The sequence below is a fragment of the Limanda limanda genome, chromosome 4 (genome assembly GCF_963576545.1).
Source record: "Limanda limanda chromosome 4, fLimLim1.1, whole genome shotgun sequence".
In the NCBI taxonomy this organism is placed as follows: domain Eukaryota; kingdom Metazoa; phylum Chordata; class Actinopteri; order Pleuronectiformes; family Pleuronectidae; genus Limanda; species Limanda limanda.
Window position 1 is genome coordinate 5482179 of NC_083639.1, and position 27389 is coordinate 5509567.

Below are 27389 nucleotides of genomic sequence, written 5' to 3' on the forward strand. Positions count from 1 at the left end.
ACACACACACACACTCCTGTAGCTGCACTCAGGTGTGAGCCTGTTGCTCACCCACCACGACACAAAGAAACTCATACCGACAGCACCGGTTCATGCAATGTGCAGTACACAAACACAGACTGTGCTCAGCTGCACGTTAATGCACTGAGAGTAGTGACACTGAAGTGAAAGAGATATTATCTATGTTTGACAATTTAGAGGAGAAAACTCAAGATGCTCAATTTAATTTGAATGTGCTGTCACAGGCTTCTGTGATCCACACTCATTCAACAGCAGCAGTGCAGATATTAGAGCTCGACTGATATAGTGTTTTGAGGGCAGATTCAGATAGGTACAGTATATTGGCTAATATTCTTAGGTTGTTTGTTGTTGTTTTTTTACTGGAGATTACAGGTTTTGCTCTGTGTGTTTTGTTTCTGTTCACCTGTCCCAGGCCAGGAGAGGACAAATCGAAATTAGCTAAGATAAGAATCGCTTCATCATTAAAAATGCAGTTCCAAAATGTGTCTTGCGTCCCAACACCGGTACCGTTTCACATGGATGACGACAAGAGCACAGCAAATACATATACACACTTATTGCATCACACATTATGAATCAGGGCCTGCCTTGAAATTGATATTATCACTCTCGTAAACATTTAGTGCTCAGTCCAAACAGGGACACTGAGACCTACAGTTGGACAGATGAACAAACGATTAATCTGTTACTTTCACCATTTCTAAATGAACCAAATCTTTCTCTACCTTGTGTTCTAAAAAAAAAAAAAAAAATGTTTTCTTACCGGACAGCATCTGTGATGGGCCAGCTGATAAAATCATCTAATCATTATTATCAGTCAGGAAGTCTTATGTGACTGCTATCTGCGTCAGCTAATCTGATGTCCATGTATAAAAGAAACACAACGACTCCATGCGTTTGCTTCGGATCACAGAGCCACTGAAATGAGCAGAAGAGTCAACCATGAAAGGACATTTTTTTTCCGACCTGCTTCAGAAAACAAAGGGATTCATAGAAACTGTCCAGCGGCAACATGGAAGCCTGTCAGCCGCCCGGGGTTTGTGTTACATTTTAATTTTTGGCGACTGCGACTGTGGAATCAGATCATTGTTTGAGAAGATGGCTGCAGCCAGAGGGAAGAGAGGCAGAGCAGACAGGGACGTGGAGTGGAAGAGATTGAGACAAGTAAAGGGAAAGAATAAACAACAAAATAAAGTCTGCTCGTGCTGCTTCTATTTTTAGAGTGAAAGGAACATCGAGTACATTGCACTTTAAATAATGTTTTTTTTCAGATATTAGATAATAATTTCATTACGCTGGATTGTTTTTGGTGCAAAATGTGGAGATTTCATCTGAAAGGCAGGAAAAAAAAAGAAGAATTTTCCAACTGTTGCATTTCACAAACTGTATCATGTCCGTGGCAGAAATAATTCCAGCTTCATCACCAAAGCAGGTTTAACAACTAAATGCTCACCTCCTGGATTTGGGTTTTTCTTTCCGTCCCGTTCCCTGACTGCACAAACACAGTATTTAAATGACTAAAATGTGTTAGTAATTAAGGAATTAAGGTTTAAGCAACTAAATCCAAAGCAATGAAAAACGCTTTCCTCCCCACTTTATATCAGTAACTGAGTATTTAGAGTCAATGTGTATTTTCTCATTAGTAACATAAACAAGAATTACAACGAAACACCCGCAGCAGTATTTAAATAGGTTGCAGAAGAATAATTTCTTCCTGCACGTGCACACGCGCCTGTGCATGCACACACACACACACACACACACACACGTTCACCTCCTGTTTTTTAAACGTGTGGCAGGGAATATATGGGACTAAATAACCATTACAGGGGGTAGAAACAGCCTGGAATATAAAACGCTGTCAATACAGCACCGAGCAGAGTTTGAGACCTTCTTATCTACAGAGTGCATTAAGACATGGCTTTCACTTTTCTCCTCGTATGAATAATAAGTCCACATGAATATATTCGCATACTGTCTTGAATTTTTAGTTCCAGTGAAAACTGAAAATCCTAACCTTCTAAAAAATGAAACGCATTAACTTGTTGCATACGTCTTGTTGAGGTTTGTACTCTATGATGACTAATGGCTCCCTATTTGTTTGCGCACTTCGTTTCCTTTTTGCAATTTCATTTATATTTGGTTCTCTTCCCTCTGCTTCATATTTTTTTTTCTCCTCAAAGTCTTTCTCTACCTGCATCTACCCCCCCACCGCCATCCTCGTCTCCCTCTCTACTTCCCTCCCGCTCTGTGCTCATTTTTAAATCTATGAATTTCTGAACATCATTTTCTTGATTTTTCCACGCCGCAGGGAGACATTCTCATTCCAGCCTCTCTCTTTTTTCACCTCATTTCCTCCCTCCTGAGTGAATCTCCCAGACGGGATGTGAGGTGACAGTGTGGCCTGTGGAGGTTAGGGTGGGGTGGGTCGGGTTTGTGTGTCTGTGTCTGTCTCTGTGTGTGTGTGTGTGTTGAAAGAGGTGGAAGTGGTACTGAAAAGAAAAACTAGGTTGGAGGATCAATGCTCTGCTCTTCCAAATCCAATCCTACACATGACCACGGGAGACGTACAGTAACACCTTCTCTTCCCTTTCAGGATCCAAGCCGGAGAATTAACCGTGCCTTTGAGAGACTTCTGCTTCCCCTTGGCATGAATGTGCCTCGTCCCACAAGGCCTCATGCTCTCGAAAGATATACACTCCTGCCCCTTTGTGAGGATTCAGCTGTGTTAAAAAACCCTCCATGCTCTTGCCTTGAGTGACCAAATCTTAGCGGAAACAGAGAAAAGTGAAAGTGGACAGCGCCCGTTCTTAAACGTGGTGCCACATGGATGAAATTCAAATTATACCCTTCACGCACTCACAGACGAGAAACTCACACACATATGATCTGAAGCCGTAGTGTGCGTTAGAGCAAGAAAGAGGGATGTGAATATATGTAGATGTATTGTGTATTGAGTGTGTGTAGCTGCTGCAGCACGATGAAGCTGATCAGAGTGATTCAAAGGAATCAGTGTGTGTGTGTGTGCAGTGTGTGTACGAGTGGGTGGAGATGATGAGAATCACAGACTGATTAAAAGGACTTTCTCACAGCCATTGAGGGGGGTGGGGGGGAGGGAAGGACAAATTAAGGTTTAAATAGCAAAAGAATACAAATTATAATCAGGTAATTTGGGAATAACGAACCCTCAACGTCCTGTAATTTTAAGTGTGAAGGTGACTTGAAAAGATATTTACGCTATAAGACTACTGCACAGCAGACAGCAACACTTATATTGTATTCTAATTTTTTTCAGAATTAGAACAAACTAGTGCAGTGCACGTTCTAAGTCTGTTTGCTGGTGATGCTGGTTGCAGCTTTTCACTCTGACACTTTAAAAGACAGAGTGCAGGACTCAGTCCACAGAACCACTGAGCTGCTCACCTGTTCATTTTAAACTTCAGGGAAGCTCGACTCAGTAACAGGAACCGTGGAGAACCAGTTATCGTGAACGTGCTTTGATGATTCCCAGCCACAGCGCTCTGTAGCAGTGGTTAATACTGAACCGTCAAGAGTCCAAATCGCACCAAATTCGACTTTGCATTGTTTTGGGCCCTTAACAATACACATGCAGAGTGTAAAGCTGGTTAGATGAAAGGTTCTTGAGATATGCGTTCCACATACAGACTCATCAGATAGATGATCCTGTTCTTCATCGATTGTCTACACGTTCCCTTATTTCCCCCCCTGTCACTACTCTCATCTCTGAGTCTCCTCCCCTCTTCCTCTTCCTCTCTCGGAGGTTCCTCACTGTGAGAGCAAAAGTATTTTTTTGAATAATCACTGAACTGTCTGAACATAACAGCAGGAATAATTATATTGGAAGAATTCAGGACGCTGCAGTGATAACCTCTGAAATAACTGACTACATTGCAGACTACACAATGTATGCAGGCAATACTGAACAGGAAAACAAAAAACTCAAATATGCTCAGCAGAAAAAGAATAATCTTAAAAACGTATGGGAACAATACAGAGGAAATACACTGTTTTCAAGAAATTGAAGGAATAAAGTCAATATCCTTCAATCACTCAGCTGTTAGTCAACATTGGAGGAAGTTCAATCATCCTTTGCCACTGCTCTTTACTCAGGTGTTTCTATCCAAATATTATTCTGTCCGTAGTGAAAGGTGAATATAATGTACCTATTCTCTGGATTTTAAATTAAGTATTTGGAAGAAATACATTATCTATTGCCTTTTTTTTTCTATTTAATACTTTCACAATATCTTTTGTCATTTAGATATATACTAACAAATAGAGAAGAGGATGATTATAAAGTGAAAAATTATATTTGATTTCTAATTCACCGTGTACACAAAATGAGGCACGTTCAATATATATAGTCTAATATTACATTTTAATATATAAATATATATAAGTCACTGGATGCATTTGTATCAACAGAAACTTGGCTTTCCAGGAATTCCAATGAATGCAGTGTGTTTGTTACCTGTGCACTACTAGTATTGTGTAGTTTGTTTGTGTGTTTGTACACATGCAGGTGTTACAACGTGTGGAGAATCGGCCTCTTACCTCCAGGGCTTTCCTCTTGCTGTTGAGCAGCTTGGAGATGTCCCGGGCCACTCGCTCCACCAAGTCCTTGGGGTTATTTCTCTTGATTTCGAACTGGCTCTTCTTCTCGTTATAAATCTGCAGACGGAGAACAAAAGGGAATCAAAGGTCAGGCGGTTGGAGCCATTGTTTCAATTGAGAGTCTCACACGGGATTGGGTTTGCTCATTCCAGAGGTAGCACAAGCAATGAGATGGTAAACATTTACTGCAAAGCGGGCGGTACACAGCCTGGTGTTAAACCCATAAGCGTCAGCCCTGTAGCAGAATTAAACACAGAACAGAGGCTTAATGGCAGAGCACTTAGCGAGCTAGATGCAGTCTGGCAGTCAGGATCAAATTAAATGAACACAAACGCACTCCAGCAGATCCTCACTGCTGGGTGAACACCTTCCATCTCCACAACGTTAACTCTTTAAAAGCTACGAGAAGCAGCCTTATTTAAAGCCTGGTGACAACATGTTGGTGAATTGATCCACTGGTTTAATGAAAAATATACAAAACACAACAAGCTCAAGAAATTTTAGCAGTGAAAAGTTATTAAAGTGAAATTAGGAATTATTTACAATCAGAAACTGCAACTGACAAGAATTCTTACAGCTTCACACAGATCAGAACTGTTTATAAAGATGAACACCATGACGCATCTTGATCGCCCCCTGGTGGCTGTAGTATTGCTCTGAAAACGCTGCCTCCCCCATTTAGTGGACGTCTTTACTCTTTAAAGCCAAAATTTTGAATTTGCCAAGTGATCCAGCAGAGGGCGCTCACTTGACCTGTCGAAGAACAAAAGGCCAAAAAACTCGTTACATTTTTTTTTTTTCAAAGATGATTTCCGTCATTATAGGTAGTTCTTATCCCATTATGTTTGTGCAAGTGTTCATTTTGGTTTTAATTCGTTTTTGGGATGCTATAAAAATGGGGTTAAACATCAAGATTGGACATGACCTCGGTGCTGTGGCTCCCTCCCCCCCCGATCCAACTCTGGCTCCAAATCGTATTTTCAGCACAAGATGGCAGTGTGGATACAACCGGGATATTTTGGCTTCATTTCTGGATAATGGGAGGAAGTGGAGACGAGTCATCCATCTTCATATACTGTCACCGGTTAAGACCCATAAAGCGCACTCAAAATTTGCAAACCTTTTACAAGAAGCCATAGAAATGGGTTTCGGGTGCCAGGAGAAACTGAGATGTCTGGGGAGGAGGGGCCTCCAGAGGTGGAATGACAGATGCTTGGACCACTGACAGAGGAAGGTACTTGGGAGATTAGTCTGCTACCCCTGGAAGAGTTGTGGCTGACTCAGCATCCACGGCTCTCTGTAGGATCTGTAGTCTACAACCGAGCATCGCCCGAGGGATTAACACTTATCCTGCTGCCCGAAGACACAGAAAGACCCACTTTCACTCCGTGAAACCCATTTTGTGTCTGAGGAAAACCAGGAAAAGCCTGTTTACGTTGAATAATTCAAAGCAATTAGTGTCGTATTCAGTCTGAAATGCTGCATTCTCTTATGTTGTGGGTTTGGATTAATCTGCCTTATACATTGATTAACTCAAATTTGACCTCTTCAATCAAACAATCAATCATTTACTCAAGTGATTAGGCATTGATATGAGGATATACTGCAGTGTTTTTTACAGTATGTAACTGCATTTAAAAATAAGTAGAAATCAAGAATATCAAACTTTAGTTTAAATCTACAGCTCGAAAGTTCATCTGAGTCCACAGCAGCCTGAAGAGAAGTCCTACATGTTTCAGATGTAGCCACTCATTAAATATGATTGATCTTCAGACTGGTGGGAGGACGTGAGAAGTCCTCCCACCAAAAGTAAGACTTTTAAAGAAGTTGATTTCAGCTTTAACAGCAGTCTGTTCCGACGCAAAGGAAATAATTGACCAGACAAGAGACAACTGACATCACAATTCGAGACCATGGTTCAAATTCATGGTTTTTCTTTTACTGCCAAGTATTTCACAACCTTATGCTTTACAAGAGAAGACTGGAGCTTCAGGAATATACTGCTCTTAAAACAAATGACAGAATCTGTGAAACAATACTCTCTTAACATATGTGTTATAAAAGCGCCATTAAACCCGTTGAGACGCTACACTTTTGATGTTATCCATCTCTTTCATTCACTGAGCGGCAACTGTGCACTTAAACAACAACGTATCTGCAAATCAAACCTGGAAGCTCACAGTAAAACTGGGGGAAAAAAAACAAAAACAGCCTGGATAATATTAGGGACACAAAAAGACTAGAATAAATAAATAAATGTGGAATTAGAAAATGAAAAACTAGTAGATCTCATGATCACAATGCTACAAATAATCTGACTTTACTGAGTTAATCTGTTATACATTAAGTTTTAAGATTTTGTTTTCTATTATTTGTTTGGTTCTTTATTCTGTTTTTTCATATTCATGTCATTTTTGTCCTTCATCAGTGAAAAAACGATATTTATAGGTATAAACGAGGTGAGTCTTTACAACACTGCAGTTTGCCAAAGAGAAACACTGTCTGCATGTATCATGTGATCTGGTTATGCATTAATTACACAAAGCTGTTGTGGCCTTAGGTTTCAGAGTCCGTCTATGGTATTTGATATTCAATTGTTGATCCACCCACATACACACACACACACGAACACAAACACGCGACAGCTCACGTATCGGTTCGATCAAACACGACTGAAATCAGCCCAGTCCGAGGTCTCCTGACTGAATAATTCCTTTAAAATGGTCAAAGTAATGATCTCCTCCTCTGTTATGAAATATCACGTCCGTGGGATTGATGTGTTGATGTGCAGCAATTAGGAAAGGAAAACACTGGGGTCCATACGATCCATCTCTGTCAAGCCGAGAGCTGGGCAGGCAGCCAGAGGCAGTTTCCTTCCACTGGCCCAGCGAGCAGGCGAACCTGGCCCCAGACGCTCCCAACGCGCCGCCAGCAGAGCACTCTGGTGAGATTGCCCGGTGTCTTATTTTGGCCGCCCTCTGAGGGAATCAAGGATCCTGCTTAGTTTCAAACAACACTTCTACTTCTCAAAGTGAAACCTGAAGGTGAAAGCTGCAGACTCCATAAGAATGGGAAAACATTTTTTTTTTTTTTTTTTTTTTATCTGTAAATGTTTTTTCGACGAGTGAAACAGGTGGTTCAAATCTTTTAGTTTCATTGTTTTCGCTTGGGCTCCTCATCCCTAAAAAGTCAGTCTGCGATTTAACAGTCTCTGCAGACACACACACACACACACACACACACACACACACACACACACACACACACAAACACTGTATATCCGTCATTATCCTTCAGTTCTAAGTGAGGCGGTCCTCAGACCAATAATCACGTGAACGTTAGCACAAATGAGCGTTGCTGAACATTTTCACGTACACATCACCGCAGTGACACGCACGCACACACGCACACACACACACACACACACACACACCATTCCAGAGGGCTTTTTGTCAAGGTGGAAGAAGCCATTAATGGAATCTTATTAAACCATAAGACCAGAGCAAAGTTTTCTCCGCTCCATTGACAGACTAGAAACCCCTGACTCTTATAAGCGATGCATTTTCAAGTCGATTTAAAAACCATGTCAAATTTGTTTTTAAATCAATATTCATTTCCTTAATGTGTGGTAGTGCTCTCTGCCTCTGCCTCCCTCTCTGGAAGATTCATGACCGTCTCAGGGACATTACAGACAGAGCCTTTTCTGCTCTGAGCTTAGAAACATATAGATAGAAGTGAGAGATCAATATGTAGCTACCTAAAAAAAAATTTTTTAATACACAGGATGGTCCTTTTTGTGAATCCAATTTAAAACAAATATCTTCTGGATGAATAAACTTGACTTGGCCTTAGTGTTTAGGGATTGAAACGTCAGCAGTGTACTGTGTATTTGTGCAGCGTCCAATACCACAATCCTAAAACAGCCTCAATGGAAAATGTACTGCCAAATTACCTCCTCAAAACATAACGCCAGCAAACCATTAACAAATTAAGTCAACCACTGTCACTGTGGTCCACAACTTGCAGCACACGCACAGTTTGTAAATGGCCACCAGCCCCCATTTATAAAAAATACAGGTTACAGTTGGGGCTGTTACTTTTTCCGCAATTCAAGTTCCAACGGATTTGACATGCCGTAACACTGCCTGTGTTTTGAATATATTAGAATATGCTTTGTTATTGCTGGAGTCGGCCAACAAATAATTACTGACCTAATTTACTGATATTCTGAAATCACATTTAAATTCACTAGACTGGGATTTATATTTGGATCGGCACTCAATAACACATTCTCGTAGATATCGGCTCCCTAAACATGCCAAATTTTTTTCATCAAGATCCATCAATTATTCTCTGAGAAAATAAGGAAAATGTTAAAAATAAAAAAGATCGATCTTGCTATGTACTTAAAGTAAAGTAAAAAACAATTCTGGGAAGAAATAGACAGTGGTGAAAACATCTGGAGGTAATCAAACAGGTCTCTATAGTTTGAATATGAATTTTCAGGCCATCTTTCTCACTGGGGCCCATAGAATAATCCAGTGGCAGCACAGTGGGGCAGTGGTTAGGTTGTAGGTTCGAACCAGCACCTTTCTGTGCGCAGTTTGCTATTTGCCCAGTGTTTGTGTCCACCTCTAACCCAATGTCATCTGGGATGACTCCAGCCTGTGACCCTCAAAGCAGAAGTGATATAGGTAATGGATGGATGAGTAAAGAAATCCAAATATCCACATACACATTTTGTTCCCTTCTCCAGTGATCTGTGCCTGTCTGTTATTTATCATGTGCTGTGACATAATAAAAAGCACTGGCATTCGTTTTTGTGTGCGATCAACTATGGGTGTTTTCCTGAGGAAATCCATTTCCCGTTTCATCACCCCTTGTGGACTAATAAAAACACAAAAGGGAGACAAATAGAGATAGATAGGGGTGTATGGCGCTCATCTTTCTGACAGGTCAGCCATTACATCCTCCTGTAACAGGGCAGATGAGGTCCCTGCCCTGTCTGAGGGAAGATTGAGGGGCGCTGTCAACCGGACGGAGCTCAGGTCCAGAGAGAAGCAGCCGGCCAACGAGCATTAGGCTGCAGGAGCAACAGACGCAGACGGACGGCACATGGTAATGTCTTCCACGACCGGCTTTAAAATCCCCTTTAGCTACAGGCTGGAGAGGAGTGACCATCATCACTGAAGGCCCTCGTGCACATTAGCCCACCTGAAATTATATCTGAGGGTTTTTGAGCCTGACTCACTCACAGGTAATGGCCCAGCAGAAGGAGAAGCACCAGACTGAAAACCACATGCAGTGTTTGAGCTGAGGCGAGTTTCTTGAAGGTACAAATACCAGAAACATAGAGAAACATGCTAATAGTTTTCATCGATAGCAATATAACAAAAGTTAAATATATCGATAAATGTTTTATGCATTGTACAACCACAATGAGGAGGTATAAAACTTAATTGGTTGTGATGTTCCACTCCAGGTGGAGAAAGTGAAGCCAATGCAAAAGTACTTGAAACAAGCATTCTCTCAAATGACCAGCAGAGGACGACTGTTGCAAAAAGAAGTCACTTTCTAAGTCTATGAGAAAAACACGATCTTGCATGGTATGCATTGGGGCATGGATACCATATGATTGACAGCTAGTAACGCCAAATGGGTGTAGTTCGCGGGTGTAGATGTGAGTGCAGTGTCCTTGAGCTCTCACTAAGGCTCCACCCCCTGCTCCTCCAAATATAGTTACTTCAGTTTTAGTTTTTTTTAAACAAGATGGCGCTTCAAGACAGCAGCTCACAAACCGATGGGTGACAATGGGTGACGACACAGTGGTCTGTCACAAGTTAAGCAAAGTTTTTAAGTATCATTTAAAACCACAACCTTCACTCTGGAGCAAAAATAAGTCTTGAAATTTAGAAGAAATAAGAATGTGACATGATGTTATTAAAACTAAAATTTAAAATCCTTTTATTCGTATAAGAACACATTCAGTACTGTTGCATATGTACTGTATCTACTCAGTTGTATTTTTACAGTACAGCAGACCTATTATCCGACCATGTTTTAATATCAGAGGAGATAAAATGTAGTTTTGATTTAACTTTATTTGATCGATTCGCTTAAATCGATTTACTTCAATGTACACAAAAATCCCATAAGGGTAATACATAGTCAATGGTGCAAGAGGTACTCAGACCAATTGCTCCAGTAAGCTAAATTATCTATACAGTCTCAGTGCATTGATTGGTGTTCTTTTCCCACTAAGAGACTATGGGTGTGTTTTAGTGCCATTAACTGTACAGAAAGGTCAACTCTGAGCAGCATTTTAGAAAGAAAACTGTGCATTCAAAATAGCAAGAACAAATAAAATGGATGTGTCTGCTCCGTTGATGCCCATCATTTCCGTAGAGAGGAATGATAATTCATGGGAAATGCTGTGGAGCAAATAACAGTGTGAATCAGTCATGCTGTTGGCTGGAAGTCGTGACGCCTGGCCAGCGCTGTGTGTCGGGCTGTCGTTCTCACAGGAAAAGAGGAGAGGTGGCTCCGCAGAGCGCCGCCGACAGCCAATCCAACCTTCTGCTGCTCGCGCTCACACAGGATCCGGCAGAAGTAACTTTGCCAATTGCCACCAATATGCTTTCTCTGGCAGGCAGGACACTCAAGTACACACTGAGAATCACACACACACACACAGACACGCAGAGTGAGACATGCAAATGTACATGTGCGCTAAACTCCCATTCGCACCCTCTGTGCAGCTCACACACACGTCACATTCCCATCATTAGCCATGATGACTGGTTGCAATGTGCCAAGCTCTGAGTGTCTCTGTAAACACGCAGATGGAAAGACAGAGGGTGGCGAGACTCCAGAAAATGACTGTTCAAAAGTGGTATGCTGATTCAGCCGACGCTCATCAGAGAGGTCTCTGCTCCGCGTGTCGACCCCGACGCTCCTCAGCTTCACTCACATTGTAAAGAAAACGCGGCAGAACATTTCAATACCGACTCGTGTTTTTTTGCGCCACCTTGGACTTTTCACGATGTTGCTCCTGTCATCAACACAGTGAAAACCTTTAATGATAACAAATGAAAAAGATTTCTTTCTGCCCCCCAAGACTTATTTGTCGACCTTTTTTCCCACTGTGTTTGCTGGTAGCGCTGATGTTCTTCTGTGCTGTTGATGTTATTGTCCCTCCGTCTGTGTCTAAAAGAGAGGACTGCTTATCTCTCTGGGAAGTCAGCTGCAATAGGCCGCGTCTGGCTGCAGCCGCGGCGAGTTTGACAGAGACAGATGCCACATCATTAAGGAATATTAGTGGGCTCCGCCGAGCAGACCCAGCTTCCACCGGCCCCGGGAAGAGTTCAATAAGAGAGAACACATAGGGAGCTGCAGCCCCTCGGAGGAGCTCGATAAGACACAACACACCAGAAGCCTCTCGTAGTTCAATAGGACTGGAAGCCTCCAGAGGAGTCCAGAAAAAAAAGCAGAAACACTGATTGCTGTGAAGTTGGTGTCTCGGGGAGGTTTGGTCTCAATGAGACGAAAGAGGAAAAGAGACAGATTAGTGCGTCAGCGATGGACGACATGTTTACAGCTCATCTACCACCTGCTCTGATGGCTGCCAGGACTCGGTGCTGCATCACATTAGCTGAACAAAAGTGTGTAACTTCACAAACAGCCCTATATGAGACCAAAACCACCCGCCTCCAAAGTTTCCAGTAGTTAGTAATCTAAAGTAAATTACTCTCAAGACCAAGGACCCCATCATTACCATATGTGAATGTGTTACTTTAAAAGCCAAGTTATAATCCGAAGACTGATTAGGTCTGTACTGAAATGCAAAACAATGATGTTTATTTTTCCAATCCCAGCTGACGTTGAGCCAGACCACCATGGACAGCTCACCAGCCAATCACAGGGCCAACACAGAGAGGCAAACCACCATTCACACTCACATCCACACCTTCAGTCAATTAAGAGTCTCAAACCACCATAACCTGTATGTATTTTGACTGTGGGAGGAAGTTGGAGTACCCAAAGAAAACCAACTTAGACATGTGGAGAACATGCAAATTCCACACAGAAAGCCCCCTGGCCAGACCGGGATTTGAACCAAGAACCATAAAGCTGTGACCACTGCACCAATGTGTCTTTTCTTTTATAATTTGCTTAATGGATCAACAAGTGATGATTTTGATTTTCTGCAGTGCAGAAGAAGCTCTTGCCTCATTATTTCAGCACTATGTCAGATACGTGCTTATTTGAGACCCAGTTTGACAAGATTATTGTTTCCACAACAAGTCAGCTGCAAATATTAGTCTGTCAGATTTGGCAACCACACAACTAATTGGACCAAAATTCCCCAGCATCTGTTGTCATTTCATCCTTTAAATTCAATGTTTGGCAGAAATGAAAAGCTTGCTTTGGTTTACTACTGTCTGGAGTCAAGGACTCGTTGTCTAATTGTTTCCAACATTATGACACTTTTTTACAGATAAATCTGCCTCCACTGTCAGGGTTAATTGAGCAGATTATGAGAAGGAACAGAATAGAGGAGTGATAAGAGACAATGAATGTTTCCCAAAAGTGAAGTCAAAGCATCTCGATTGCCACAAATTAGAAACATGCTGTTAAATGTGAAATTAAAGCCCAGATGTCCAAGGTTAATTGGTGATAAAAGATGTGGACATTCTTATTTCTGAAATCACAAACCTCAGTACTGTTACAGGGCAAACAGACACGATTCCAGCACAGTGTCGGAGCAGCGCAGAGTTATTCAGAGCAGGCTGCATCCATGCACTTAGCCAAAGAAACAAAGGCTGGGCTCCATATTTACATGCACCCCTCAGGGAGAGTTTGAGATTAGAGAGAGAAATCAGCAGAAAGATGTCATGGAGGAGAGGAGGGGTGGATTAACTCCTGTAACATTATCAGAGGGACTGTCAACTGGTGATACGCACAGGTCTAAACAAAGGAAAACATTATTTACACAACCGCAGCCACACACATGAACAAACAATGCACACTTTGCATATTACATCCAGCTTTGTTTAATCTCCACGCGGGAAATTGCATATTCACCTGCAGCTACAGTGTCAATGTGTGAATGTCTTCGATCTGTGTTTTTAAACTTGTCTTCCCTGCGTCATTGCATCTCATCAACATCCTGAGTGATCCAATTATCATGTTCATTTATAGAACTTCCCTTTTTGTGTTTGAAAGTAATTGAGGCAGCTCTAGAGCAGGGCTGGATCCACAGGCAGGGCAAAGAGGGCACTGGCCCCCGCTGAAATCTGATGGGCCTCTGAATGGCCCCCAGGTCCTGTCATTAATCTAAGAAAAACAAGTAGTCCATTTCTAACAATACTTTTGTTAAGAATTTGTATTTTCTTCTCTTTTCTGAAGTTTACAATGTGCATAGACAAGGAACAATTTCTAAAATATATTTGATGAGTGGCTTTGCAAACAATTTAGCATTAACAGTAAACAGGGAATGACTTGAATGAGCTCATGGATGTTGGACACATATTTGGCCCCTCTGTGTACATTGTGGCAGCTTTCTGTCTCCTGATCTGGAAAAGTCCTCGAGCCGCCACTGCTCTGAAGTGGTTTTAAATATTTAAGATTCATAGATTCAGTAGCACAACTGCTTCATCATTGTAGTCCACCTTAACTAGTCCTCAGACTATTAACACCTTTATTAAAACTGACCTTTAATCACAGTGTTTTACATTGATCAAGAAAATAAAAATAAAAAAAGCAACGATTCTCAGATACAGCAGGTCAGTGTGTGAGAGGGACATTCATGATGCCGAGCCACAGACGGCACATACCGAGCGGCAAAAAAAGCCCAGCTGGACAGATGGAGTCCACAGCAATATTCTAATTGCCCGGCTTTGTATCTATTCATTAATTAGCCCTGTCAGCAGAACCGAAGGGTCGGGCAGAAGTGGTGCGTGATGCTGGACTTGCTCGGTTCAAACCAGCCGACCAGTTGGCGACTACCAGATGAAAGGATTCATACTAAGTGACTTGTCGGAGTGGAGGAGTGGAGAAGGACGGAGGAGAAATGTGGGGCAGCCTCCCCCCACCCCCTGCTCCTCTCCTCCTTTCCATCTGCAGTCAGGGTATTTGTCTTTTAGACAGAGATAAACTGCAGCCCTTTTATTAACTTGCTGATGGTAGGGAATTGTTTTTTTTTTCTCTCCATCCGCAAAAGGTTTTTCTCAAATAGACAACCGCAGAAAATATCCTCCCTATATTTCTTCCCTCCTCTATTTCTCTTATTTTCTTGACTTCGTCCAGCCACTCCTCCGCCCCAGCTCCTACTCGTGCTTCGTATAGATCTGAACCTACCTACATATTGTTAAAGTTACGTCTAAGAGCATCATTTTTCCCAGATCCTTTCAGAGCAGGATCCAGAACCTCCCTGGGACAAATTTTGTTGGACCCCTCCTTAACATTAAGATGGGTAAACAAATTTTGAATAATATTTAAAATAGCCACTTCCAGATTCATTGTTTTAATTGGGGGCTCTACGATATTGAAAACACACATCATTTGTCTCACACTGTACATACAGCACCTCCACCCACCCTCTCTCTTGGCTCTCCTCCCAAAAGGCTCCTCTAATCAACCACTCTTCTTTGATCCGTCAACCACTTAGTGTCGGAAATGTCACGCCCCTTACCCGGAGGCTTTCTGATCAGCTGTATAGACCATTGTAGTCACATTAGAAATGGCAACATACCAATTCAATTCAAACTGGAAGGAGCCTGGTAAGTGACATGGTACTCCGTGATGTGGACACCACTGAGAATGAAGGACCCGCTTTTACCCCAAACCTTTAAACGCACAAATAAAATGGCATAAATGGCACACTATGATTTATACCAAAGGAAAATACCTGACAAGGAAAATCTATTCTCTCACTCTTCTATTTTCCACTGAAGTTACTTTTAAATTGTTTGAATTACGGGGAATCACTCAGGTCCAAATAGCAAAAACAACTAAACTATTGGCCGAGATATATGTGACTATTTCTTAGCTGTTGTTTCAGAACAGACAGAAAGAACATTACATTTAGTTCAGTTCCGCTTTTTGTGGTTTTAAGTAAAATATATATATTTTGGCGCTTATTCCATTTCCAACATAGCAGTAATCCACATGCAACACGCCATAAACAGCAGTTTCTACCATCTCCCCTGCTAGTCAGTGATTATAAATAAATAATGTTATTTGTGATGGCAGGTTTCCTTTGTCTTGTATTGTGTCCTCCAGCCACTGTGGTTTTTCTGTATTTTTCTGTCCATGCAGCAGTTTTTGCATCGAATATACAATCATCTAAAATGTCATCTCCCATCACATGAACTCAGAACACAGAGATGATCCAGTTCGGTGACTGTACCTGTTGTACTGAATGAAGGTGCAGGCTGTGTGAAAACGGCCTGTGTGTGTATGTGTGTGGACACATACTTCATTTTATGTGGTGCCCATTTATTTCTGTATCTTAAAGACTTCTAAAGTGCACTCTGTATAAATCTATCATCCGTTGGACAGGTTAATTAGAGGATTGATGTCTCCCGTCCAACTTCATTCTCATTGGTTTCACCGTTTCTGGTGTTAAATTGAAAAGGACAAAAGCGCAACATGAACACCCTTCCAGGATTGATCCTCTAACAGGGGGCATACAATATGTGACAAAGACTTCAAATGTGAATATACAAAAATTGGTATTTCAATATGCTGCATGCATATACAAGGTTGTTGTGTTCATCTACAATTCATTTAAGCTAATGAGGGCAGATAGAGTGAACTCAGAGTTTAGTGTATCTAGAGATATACTGCAGAACCCCCCCCCCCCTCCAGGATCACATGCAGCGACTCAGTAGTTGTGATTTCAGGCGACCAAGATTTTCTTTGACTACAGTGCTACACATTATGTTTTGATGTGTGAGGGAATTTGTGTTTGCATGGTCGTGTTGTTCAGTGTGTGTGTTTGAGTGGGCCGTAGAGGTCCTCCTGCTGAGGAGACAGAGCCCCGGGGGGGTTCTCTCTCCGTGGCGTCTCATCCACTTCCTCCTCATTTGACTAATTACTGCGCCACTTCCACGCCACTGATGACGCCTGGCACCTGTCCATCAGTCTTACTGTGAGCTTGGCTTGTTTCTCCCGATTGATACAAATGACTTGCTAAACACCGTCTCATCCAGAGCTCTCTACACATTCAAATTTATAACAATTTGAAAGACTGCGGCGCCTCATTCGCTCCAGTGAGAAGATGATCAGCTGCAGCCAGCCCTCTCTCCAGGACCTGTACGTCTCCACGACTCCGAGGTGGCACTGATGTCCCTTCCAGCTACTGTGACACTTGATAATACTTGGACATTTTGAACAATCCCGCCTGCCGTTTTTTTTTTTTTTTTGCCTATAGTGTTTTTTATAATTCTTTATTTAAATTTTTTATATGACATTTTTGTTTCCTATTTTATATTTTCTATATTTATAATTGCACAAACACACCACTGCAATTCCTTGTATGTGTAAACCTGATTATATTAAACCTACACTGTCTGATTTGGTACTGTACGAATCCTCTAATATTAAGGCTAATGTTTTCCATTCATTATATTTTCAGAATAATCAATGTCTAATTGCATTATTTTTAGTTTGCAGTTCACTGACCATGCTAATGTGGGTCCTGGGTCATCCAAGCTAGAAAATATGAGCACTGCTGCTCTTTCACGCCATCTGTCTGTCCTCTGCAGTTCTCTCAGCATCTTTGACACAGATGCTAAACCTGCCCCACGCTGAATAAACTGCGGCTCCACACGTTTCTGACCCTTGCCAAACTTCAGCAGCTAGATTTCCCCCATAAACCGTTAGCGCCCTTCCATTTCCACTGTGTTAAATCCTCCTGGCGGCCTTACTGTGTTCCTGTAAGTTCTTTAAATAAGACAAGTCATCTTAAATCTGCCCTGCTGAGCTCTCCCGTGTAAAGCATTGGTAAATATGAACTGCATAATGAGCTGGGGGAAGGTAAACTTGCAGAGTCAGCATCAGTTGTGTGTGGATCAGCTATAATTTGGAGAAAAGACTTCATAGCGGCATTGGAGCAGCAGAGGTCAATGAGGGGATGTTATGTAATTTAAATGGGTGAAAATAGCGTGTTCATGCACAGCAGTAGAACACAGAGCTCATTATCCAGACGTACAGACTTAAACACAGCTAGAAGAAAATTGTTTTGGTCATTACAGAGTCCTACAAATGTTATTTGCTTAAACACGGAAAATATTCTAATGTGAGCTGAACATTTCAGTTTGTTTTCATTCCAAATTAAATTGTTGGAGAACGATGGAATTTTCATGTATCAATAATGTAGGGTTTGAATGTTTATAACAAAACCTCAAACGTCTTCTACTATGCAGCACATTAAACGTATACAATATGTAACTTCAGCCACTAGGGGTTTCTCCATCAAAACAATAACAACAGACTAGTTTGATGATGTTGTGAAGCAGCGTGGGATCATGGGAGTTGATTTATCCACAACCATCGGCAATGAAAATCTACAAAGTTACTATGAGGAAAACACACTGAGAACGCACCACAAACAGGAAATGAATTGTCTTGACCCATTATGAAAAGCTGCAGGTAAAGCGGATATGATGCATTTAAAAGGCAAACAAAATAAAATGTCCCTTCACCTTGGAAAAAAATCATTTATTTATCTGGGTTTTAAGAATGTTGTTTTAAAAGGGTCATGCTTGTTTTAAGAAAATAAACTTTGCCCAGGAAACTTGAAATTGTCTCATTAGAAGCAATTACGTATTTAAGAAAAAGTGAAGGATTGATAAGTCAGAGTTCAATTAGAGAGTGAGACAGTCTCAAGATCTCAGCTTTGAAATGTAATCTATATCAGAGGTAATGTTTTTCCACATGCAACACACAAATGCTCGGCTATTTGAGTTTTTAAGTCAGACTGCAGGCCCAGCACATGCATACCTGAGTGACAGTCGCCATGACAGCCATTTTGCTGTGGCCCAGTTATCTCCTTCTTACCACAGGCGGAGCAGGGCAGAGAGGGAGGCATCCAAAGACAATTTAAACTCACAGTGCAGATTACATTTCAAACCTCCCAGACTGAATATTTAACCCTCTTGCCTTTCAATAAGTGATAGGGGGGATTTTCACTGACTCAGGAACTCAATTTAACCTCTACCCTCCTGTAGCCTTGCCCTCGGTGACGGCCGGGCCCCTTCCTCCCTCATCCTCCCCCCCGACTAGTACTAACAGTGGCTGTCTGCTGGGCCTGATAGAGAGCGGCTCCACGCTAAGTCATTACACACAGAGCACAGCCTAATTACACACAGACAGCCCCCCCATGTAACCTGCCAAAAGGGTCAGTGCTCTTAGAAGTGACAGCATTAAGAGAGCAGCTACACAAACCCCGGTTGAGAGATAAGGCCTGGCGGGGACGTCTTCAGCGTGGCATGTTTGTGCCTTTATGTGGGTGGGGGGGGGGTGCAACCTCAACGACCTTCCATATCTGCCCCCGCTGAGAGACGCCACAGTCGGCTCCATCTTTCTTTCCTTTTTGACCAATCTCCGGGCTCCGCGGCGACACACTCAACTGGATATTTCTCCCTATTGAGCATCGCAAGGCCGCTTTTACAGCACGCCAATTCCTGCCCAAACTGGCTGTTTCCATAGAAACGCAACACTTAATGACCGATAACAGAAAACGACCTGGGTAAAAAACAGGAGAGGGAGAAAAGACACTGACAAAGAGCGATGGGGAGAGACAGAGGGAGATCTTGTGGAACAAAAGAAGCAATTTAGTATCGGAGGACAGCGTGAAACCTGATTATGCCGTCAGTGTAAATGATCACTAATTTCCCTCTGTCCAGCTGGCCCAGATTAATGCCTCCCCATTCTGCAGTGTAGACAGAGAGCCAGGGCTTAACCATTCCACTTGGCACCCCTCCAAACCCATGGCCTTAATAAAATATAGAAAAACAGCATGCACTAGCAAAATATCCATATTTTTCCATCAAATTATGAAGTCAAGTAATATCTATGGAAATGAATATGATAAGATAACGCAAGCATCGATTTTTGTCAGAAGCTCAGCCCTCTACACCTCCGGTCTTCATCAACAACCTGGGGTCAGATATTTTCCAGACACAACTGATCACTTCACTGAAATATATAACCTGCAAAATACACAGAGGATGACATCTAATCCCACAGGTATATAGAAATAGTCAACATTAGACTCGTAGAAGAACATTTATAATCAATAAGATTATAATTCCTATGATCTTTAGAAAATAATTGAATAGTAATGCCTTTCTCTTATAGTTTTCTCTTCTGTGGTATCTGTATTTTCTTATTATTATAATATATAATCGTTATTTGATGATGAAGTAAATGTGTACAGAAGTCAAACATTTTAACAGGTGCCTAACATTTCTGTGTTTTACTAAATGGTTTGACATTAAAGCAGATTCAGGCCTGTTCAATTCAGAGCACTCATATTTTTGGCTTGATAAATTATTTGAGGTTGGCTTGTCCGCGGCTCTGGTCCTGAAAGTCCCAGATAATGATCTCTCTGAGTGTGATTTTAATATTTAAATATTTGACATAATCGGAGAGTTGAGTGGAACTCCCCAGACTCCAGGTCAGAGGTAAAACATCCCGTGTGATCACAAATCAGATGAGTGCAAGCGTTCAACAGCGTTGGGCTTTGATGTTTCTCTGCAGAGCTCGCCCACTGGTTTCCACATAACTGGGTCTGATCCCTCTCATCAGAACCACCACGCTGTTTGGCTCCTGAAAGCCCCGCAATTTTACTCCTCTATGCATGCTGTTCTGATTATTCATAAAGCAGGCAATTACACATCCATTAAACCTGCAAATACAAAACTGGGGATCAGCAAGGGTTGTCACATGGATCAGGTTCATTACGGAAAACATCCACAACCTCTGTGAGTCAAAACAGATTCTCAAATCATAGTTGACTGTTGAGCGATTAAAAGCCAACAACAGTGTGGGTCCATGATACCCAAGGACAAAACAGGGGCCACAAAGGAAAGGGAACATCTAGGAGTCTGCATAAGTTGCAGCATTGAATTAAGTACAATACACTGTAGCAAAATGTTTAATAATGCGCAACCTCAATTTCCAAGATTGTGTTCTTTATAGTTCAGCCAGATACTTGAAATCCAACACATTGTAACTCAACATATTGTTTCTGATCAGTGTAAGGCCCATTTACAAAGTCTGTGTCATATTATTTATAAATGATGAAATGGAGCTTTATTATACTTTTTGCTTTATGCATTTTTCATTTTGTACACAATCTTCTATAAACTAGCAGAATCATTTCCACCAAAGAAATACTGACTGCTATATTTGGGATACAAACCACTGCAGTGAGCAAATGTTAATACAGCAGTTTTGCTCACATACACAAATAGTCTTTCAGCATCAGAAATGACACGGAATGAAAGCGTGATGTTTCCACTACGTTTAACAGCATTTTGCTCTTTTAGTATCAACCATCTCCAGCATGTTTTTCTTCTCTGACATTTCTTAGTAATCTAAGATGTGCACATTACCAGCAGAGTCAGTCTGAAGCAGCAGGAGAAATGAAAGCATAGTATATCATAGTAGTTTCCAATACGATGTGTTCAACTGATTGTGACTGATTACAGTTTGTGTGTTCTGGTGTTGGGTGTGTACCTGTTTTATGAAGTGTGTAATTGAGCTCTCTGTGTCCTAATGATGGTTTCCTCCTTCCAGCCTTTACAACACAGTCTCCCACTGACAATGTGATTTTGTATTTTTGTAAATTTAAGTATTGCAGTTGCGTACTGTAAAGGTCCACTGCGTTTCACATGTGTAAGAATGTAGGTAAAAGAAAAACAGGTGTTGAGTTGGTGAAAAATGAAAAAGAACTTAATACAACTTTAAAATATGTATTTAAGGTTGTCTAAAAAAACACTATTAAGAACATTGTACTGATCATTAATACACAGTTATTACTTTTTAACCCTAATGAATTAAATTTGGGGTTTTACTTGATCCAAGTAACATTTTTATATATGATGATATATTCTGCATTAGAAAAACAAATTATTTTCACATTATCACAACTCAGAATCTTTACTTGTTATTCTAAGCTGGAGATACATAAATACGTTGTGTCCACGTAACCTTCACTTTCTCAAAGATCATGGATTTTGGTTTGTTTATTTTGATCTATTGTCGAGTCTCATCCCTCACAAAGCTTTTGCTATTTAGTTTAATGGCTTAAATTAATTAGAAAACAATCCATCGAACATTCACTCAATTGAGCTCATGACTATAATTGTGAAAGAGATAATAAGGCAATTTGTATGTCGAACTGATCATATCTAATGACACTTGATTAATGATAAAACAAAAGCCTATTTTTATCATTACCAATGTGACTTTACAGAGCAAAGGATGAAGTAAACACAGTTTGAAAAAAACTCAAGTTAGCAAAACGTAACTGTTTTGCAATTACTGACAATTAAAGATTAAAGTTACCTGGAATTAGTGACTTTTTTATTTGTTGGCACCATTTTAATTCATATTTAAAGTCTGATTATCAATTTTTTTACGTTATAATAACTTAATTGTTACGCATGTCACACTATATAAATAAAACCAATTCTGCTTATTACGCAGTCAACCTAAGAAAACATGATGGAACTCAAGTGTTTACCAATCAGGGACCAGCAGGACAGACTGAAGTCTTGTTAGGAGCAGAGGAAGTAACATCTCAAGCTTTTGTGAGTCTGACAATTCTGACGCTCAACAAAAAAACATCTCATCTTTGGGCCAACATTCCTCACCGTGCTCCTTTCAACACAAATGCAATTTTGATGAGAAACAATTTACAACAACAAATTCAGAGGCAGAGAAAGACGACTTCAATCCCCCCGAAAGTTGCATGGCATAAACGAAGACAACATTCCAGGAAGAGCTGTCAATCAGCATTTGTACAACGTGTGCGTCGTTACTGGGCAACAATCAATGCCTCGGAAACACAGGCTGCTCTTTGAAAAGCTTACAAACACACGACTAAAATAGAGATCAATGTAAGGCCTTCCTTACTATGTTATCATACAACACACACACACACAACCACACATATAAGTGGCTGCAACGGTGGTCTTTCTACCCATGAAAACAAACAGAAACACATTTAACACAATGCCGCACAATTAAGGATAAGACCTGGAGTAATGAGCATGTGGCTCAGTAACGATTCAACGCCTGCAGAGACTTTCATTTTCACAATAAAACGCGGCTATAACATTCAATTTATCAAAAACACTTATCGCAAAACCAACAGTTGTGTCTCGAGAGAATTAAAAGGTTATGTAAATTGTTCTGCAAAGTCACGATGTCAAACTCGTTCGCAGGTTGCCAAAGCTTCGTCTCGTCTCTAGTGGGTGAGAGAGGCTAATTTAAATAAAACAACTGTGCTGGAGAAACCTGTTAAAATCCCATCACGCAAAGTCAAAGCTTAGTTTGAAAATTTGGGTCATCCAAACATTTTAGAAGAAGTAATGGAACATTTATGATGGTGTCTGCGAAGAAAAAGGGAAGGTATTGGAATAGAGGGAGCCATGTACGTTGGTTCTAGTCAATCCAAGGAGAGTTGTTAGATCCGATCCCCCCCCCCCCCAGCTTGGCACAGAGGTACAGAGACGGGCTGATCAAAGGTGTTCCTCTTCCATCATTCATGTCTCGCATATGTGCTTTAGTGTTTGCGCGTGTCAGAAAAAGTTTGAGGCAGAGGGACTGTGAACCAGCCTGACTGATGGCTGAAAAGAATGATCCTCTTAGGAGCCAGAAAGTTTACGCTCTGGTGCACAAATTTGCAAAAGCTAGAGTACAAAGAAAAAGGTTTCATAAAATGCTCATTCTTCAAGCTGTAAGTTTCAATTTCCACTTCAGCGAGTCGGTTGCCGCGGCTTCTTTATGTCTGGGAGTAAAATAAAAAGAGGTAGACACAAGAGTCGGACCACGATTCTCATACCTGAGTTGAATATTTTGTCCTGGTGTATTAGATCACACACACACACACACACACACCACACTCTGCAGGACAATGGAAATGTGGTCATTTCAACACAATGACACTGAGGTAATATGAGCCAGTCACACATTCCAATTGGTCTGATGGTTCCAGGCTAATTTGCACTTAATAAGATTTCCGCTGCATCGCACTGACTTCATTCTGGTTTCTTTATCTCCCTTTAGATCTTTGATTACCAGTTGTTTCACGACATCTGGAGTCACAGCTACTTAAACTATGCAAAATCACCTCTCATCCACCTGTACTTTCACACTGCAAACATTATTATTAAGATTGCATGGAAAATATAACCATGAAAAACATATGCAGGTTTCTAAAACCTTATTAATATCTAATATGAAGGGATGCTTCTGTTAGAGATGCTCTTCTAGTCAATAGGTGCAGCAGGGCTTCAGTCATGGGCCTATAAAATGGGCTGTTGTCTTGTGTTCATTTTTATACTCAGGGTTTTTGTTGTACTTAGTTATTTGGTATTTTATATGAAATTGTCAAATTATTTCCACATGTTTATCTTATAAAATCTATTATTATATTTGTCCACCTGGTGCATCTACAGAATATTTGCATAATGTTATTGTGCTTTCTTCATACTCAGTGTTTTATAATAATTATGTAGTAATTTTAAGTTAATTCAAAAGAAAACGATGACAACTCTAACACAATGAAGCTAACACACATACAATTACACAGCTTCTTCTACAAAGTCGGGATCAGGAGAGGTTTTTATTTTTATTGAGGTGAGCCTCTACTGGTTTCATGAACACAATTCATCTCTCTGTTAAACTCTTTTTCTCTTTTATTGTGAATTATTTATTTCCTGGCCCTTAATCAAGCTCACTCAGTTCATATTGGAATTGATTCAACATGGTTTGAAAGAACAAAATGCAGACCCCCACCCCCCCACCCACACATTTCATTCTAAACTTAAACTACACTGACGCAGACTTGGCAGCTCTGCAGTGAAAGTTGAACTGGAGTGTGTTGAATACACAGAGAGAGAGACCTGCAAAGTTGACCTCAGCCTCGGCTCGCAACTCACACAGAGACTGAAGAGTTGAGTCACACTGAGAGCTGCTAGTGGCAGGGCAGCAGTCCACTGGACACAGACACACAGGCCTGTACAAGAGCTGTCCGATTCCTAATCACACACGAGCCATACAAAAATAACTAATAACTATAACAGCCAATTTGAAACAAAGACATGTGGATGTGTTTAAAAGGAGCTGCTGAAGTGAGTCTGGCTCAGAGTCATTAGCTCATGTAGACTGGTTTGGAGCTGAGGTGCTGAGAGGAGGTCCCAGCAGAAGGCTCCGCACATGTAACAGTGAATTTAACATTACATAGTACCCTGGAGGCCATGCAGGGTTTACATCTCTGTTCCCAAGCCCTAGCACACACTAACACATGAACACACAGACACGCAAAGGCACAAACACACACACACAAACCCCTGAGCCACCTTCAATGCCAAGATCTCTTCACAAATACACCACAGTGCTGAGCTAAAAAGGGATTTCACTGTCAGTGCCTTCTTCCTTATGATATGACTGAGTCTTTCTCTCATGTGCACAAACGTCAGCCAAGCTCCACTCTCTCTACTCTCTTCCTCACACACACACACACACACTCATGTACACACATAACTCGCTACGTTTCTGTATCTTTGCATCCATATTACATTATGAGGCATGATCAGTCCTGGATGGACTATTTATCCTCTTCATTTGCCTCTAAATCCCATCCAATACAAACAGCTTTATCCCTTTTCCCGCTCTGCAGACCAGCGACGTCTTTTTATCTGGAGCAGTAACACACACGTACACACACACAATGTACTAAATGCACGTGGATCAGTTCGGCTGAGTACCACTGAATAATTCACTAGAGGTTTATTTACAATGAGCCTTCATTATGGGTACAGACACGTGCTCAGTTCACTATCATCCGAGAACCACAGGACAGGCCTTAGTTAAAATAACCATTTTATTGATGTGCAGAAATGAATGGCACAAGAATTCAGCCTGAAATTAAACACACGATATGTAACTTTGGCTGCTCGGGCTCTCTCAATCAAAACGATTGCAAAGGACCTGGTTCGATGACGTCCTGAAGCAGCGTGGGATCATGGGAGTCGTTGTCTTCAGCACGATTGCCGATGGAAATCTACCTGACGTGACTCAGATCACATGATGTTCACGAAGTAGGTCATGAATTAAAGTTTTATGCAAGTTACGCAGCAAATGGCAATAAATGACCGTGATTCATTACAAGTGACCTAAATAAACAGTGGAAGAAAAAACAGCTGACCGGCCGACTGGCTCGCAGTATTTTTCCTTTGTCATACGTCGCGTGCCTCAGTGGTTGGAGCAGAATCTGGCAGCACCACTGGCAAAGGAGATGTGAAACAGTTAATCTGCGACCAAAATGAAACCTCCCAGTGCCTTTTTCTGGATTCGAACATTGTTGGAAACATTTTGGATAATGTGAGAACACAAGTCAAAGCACAGTGACAGTCTTGCTCTTTTAATTTTTTACTAAGAAGATGAACCATTCTCCTTAGTCGGTTGAATTTGCTCACTTCTCATCAAACTGTTCTTGTTTTCACCAAAGACATTTTGACGTGTTCCAGTCAGAAAAAAACAGGTTTAAATAATGAAATGAACGAGGGGCTGGATTCCATTTAGCTGCTTCAGTTTCAGAGTCTTTTTATAGTCGTGCTGACTCACTGGCGTCACAGGGTCACAGCTAACTGGGGCACCTGAACAGAATAGAACTATTGTTAATGTTATTGTTGAGGGAGTAATAGCTTTTCCTAATGTGACATGTGCAAACGTCTTGAAACCTCCTGGACTTCTCCTCCACACTGGCTCAAAAAGTTAAGCCTAAAAAATAATGGAGCTGATGAAGGTTGACCCCTGATTTTTATCTCAATTGAATATTGATGGCTGTGATTGAGACAAACATTTGCTCCGTCTATGTAAATACAGTATGTAATGATATTTCGCGTATGGTGTCTTATCGGCGGTGAAACAGTGTGTGGGTGAGCATGTGAATAAAACTATACCCAAACATAATCCTAACATAAACGCAAAATGAATACGTTATTTTCTACTTGTTTTAAGTAATTTAATCACTGGTATCGTTGTATGAGTATGTGAGAGAGCCTACGTAGTGTAAATGTAAGTACAGAGGGGCATACATACAGTAAGTGGGTGTATTTGTATTAGCTAAGGCCCTATACACTGTTAAATTTAGCCCTCATAGACGCAGTAAGTATGTTCCGAATAACCATAAGAAAAGACTTCCCACTATAGCACTTACAGCCGAGTGTGTGCGTGTGCGTGGGTGCAGGTAACACAGCGGGATGAGGTAAGGTCTCAGTGGATTAGTGAACAACCTCTGGAGGAGACAATAAGAGGCCATCGGGGGGGGGGGGGGGGGAGAGGCCCGATTAATGAAATATGAATGTGCTTACTGAATAGCTGTCGTGGCAGCCTGTTGATGGCTGCGGCATATTAAAACCACACCGTGCGGCTTGATGACTTTACCTCCACTCCGCTGACCCCGGCCGCCTTCAGGCGTCGCTCTAATC

At 41.3% G+C, this 27389-nt stretch overlaps 1 protein-coding gene across 1 annotated transcript in view; it reads right to left on the minus strand.

The window, feature by feature from the left end:
• cacna2d2a (calcium channel, voltage-dependent, alpha 2/delta subunit 2a) overlaps window positions 1-27389 on the minus strand; it is a 143351-nt gene that overhangs the window by 98973 nt on the left and 16989 nt on the right. The window contains exon 3 of the mRNA XM_061069533.1: window positions 4597-4713. Coding sequence (XP_060925516.1) covers window positions 4597-4713 — 117 coding nt within the window. The remainder of the gene's footprint in view (window positions 1-4596; window positions 4714-27389) is intronic.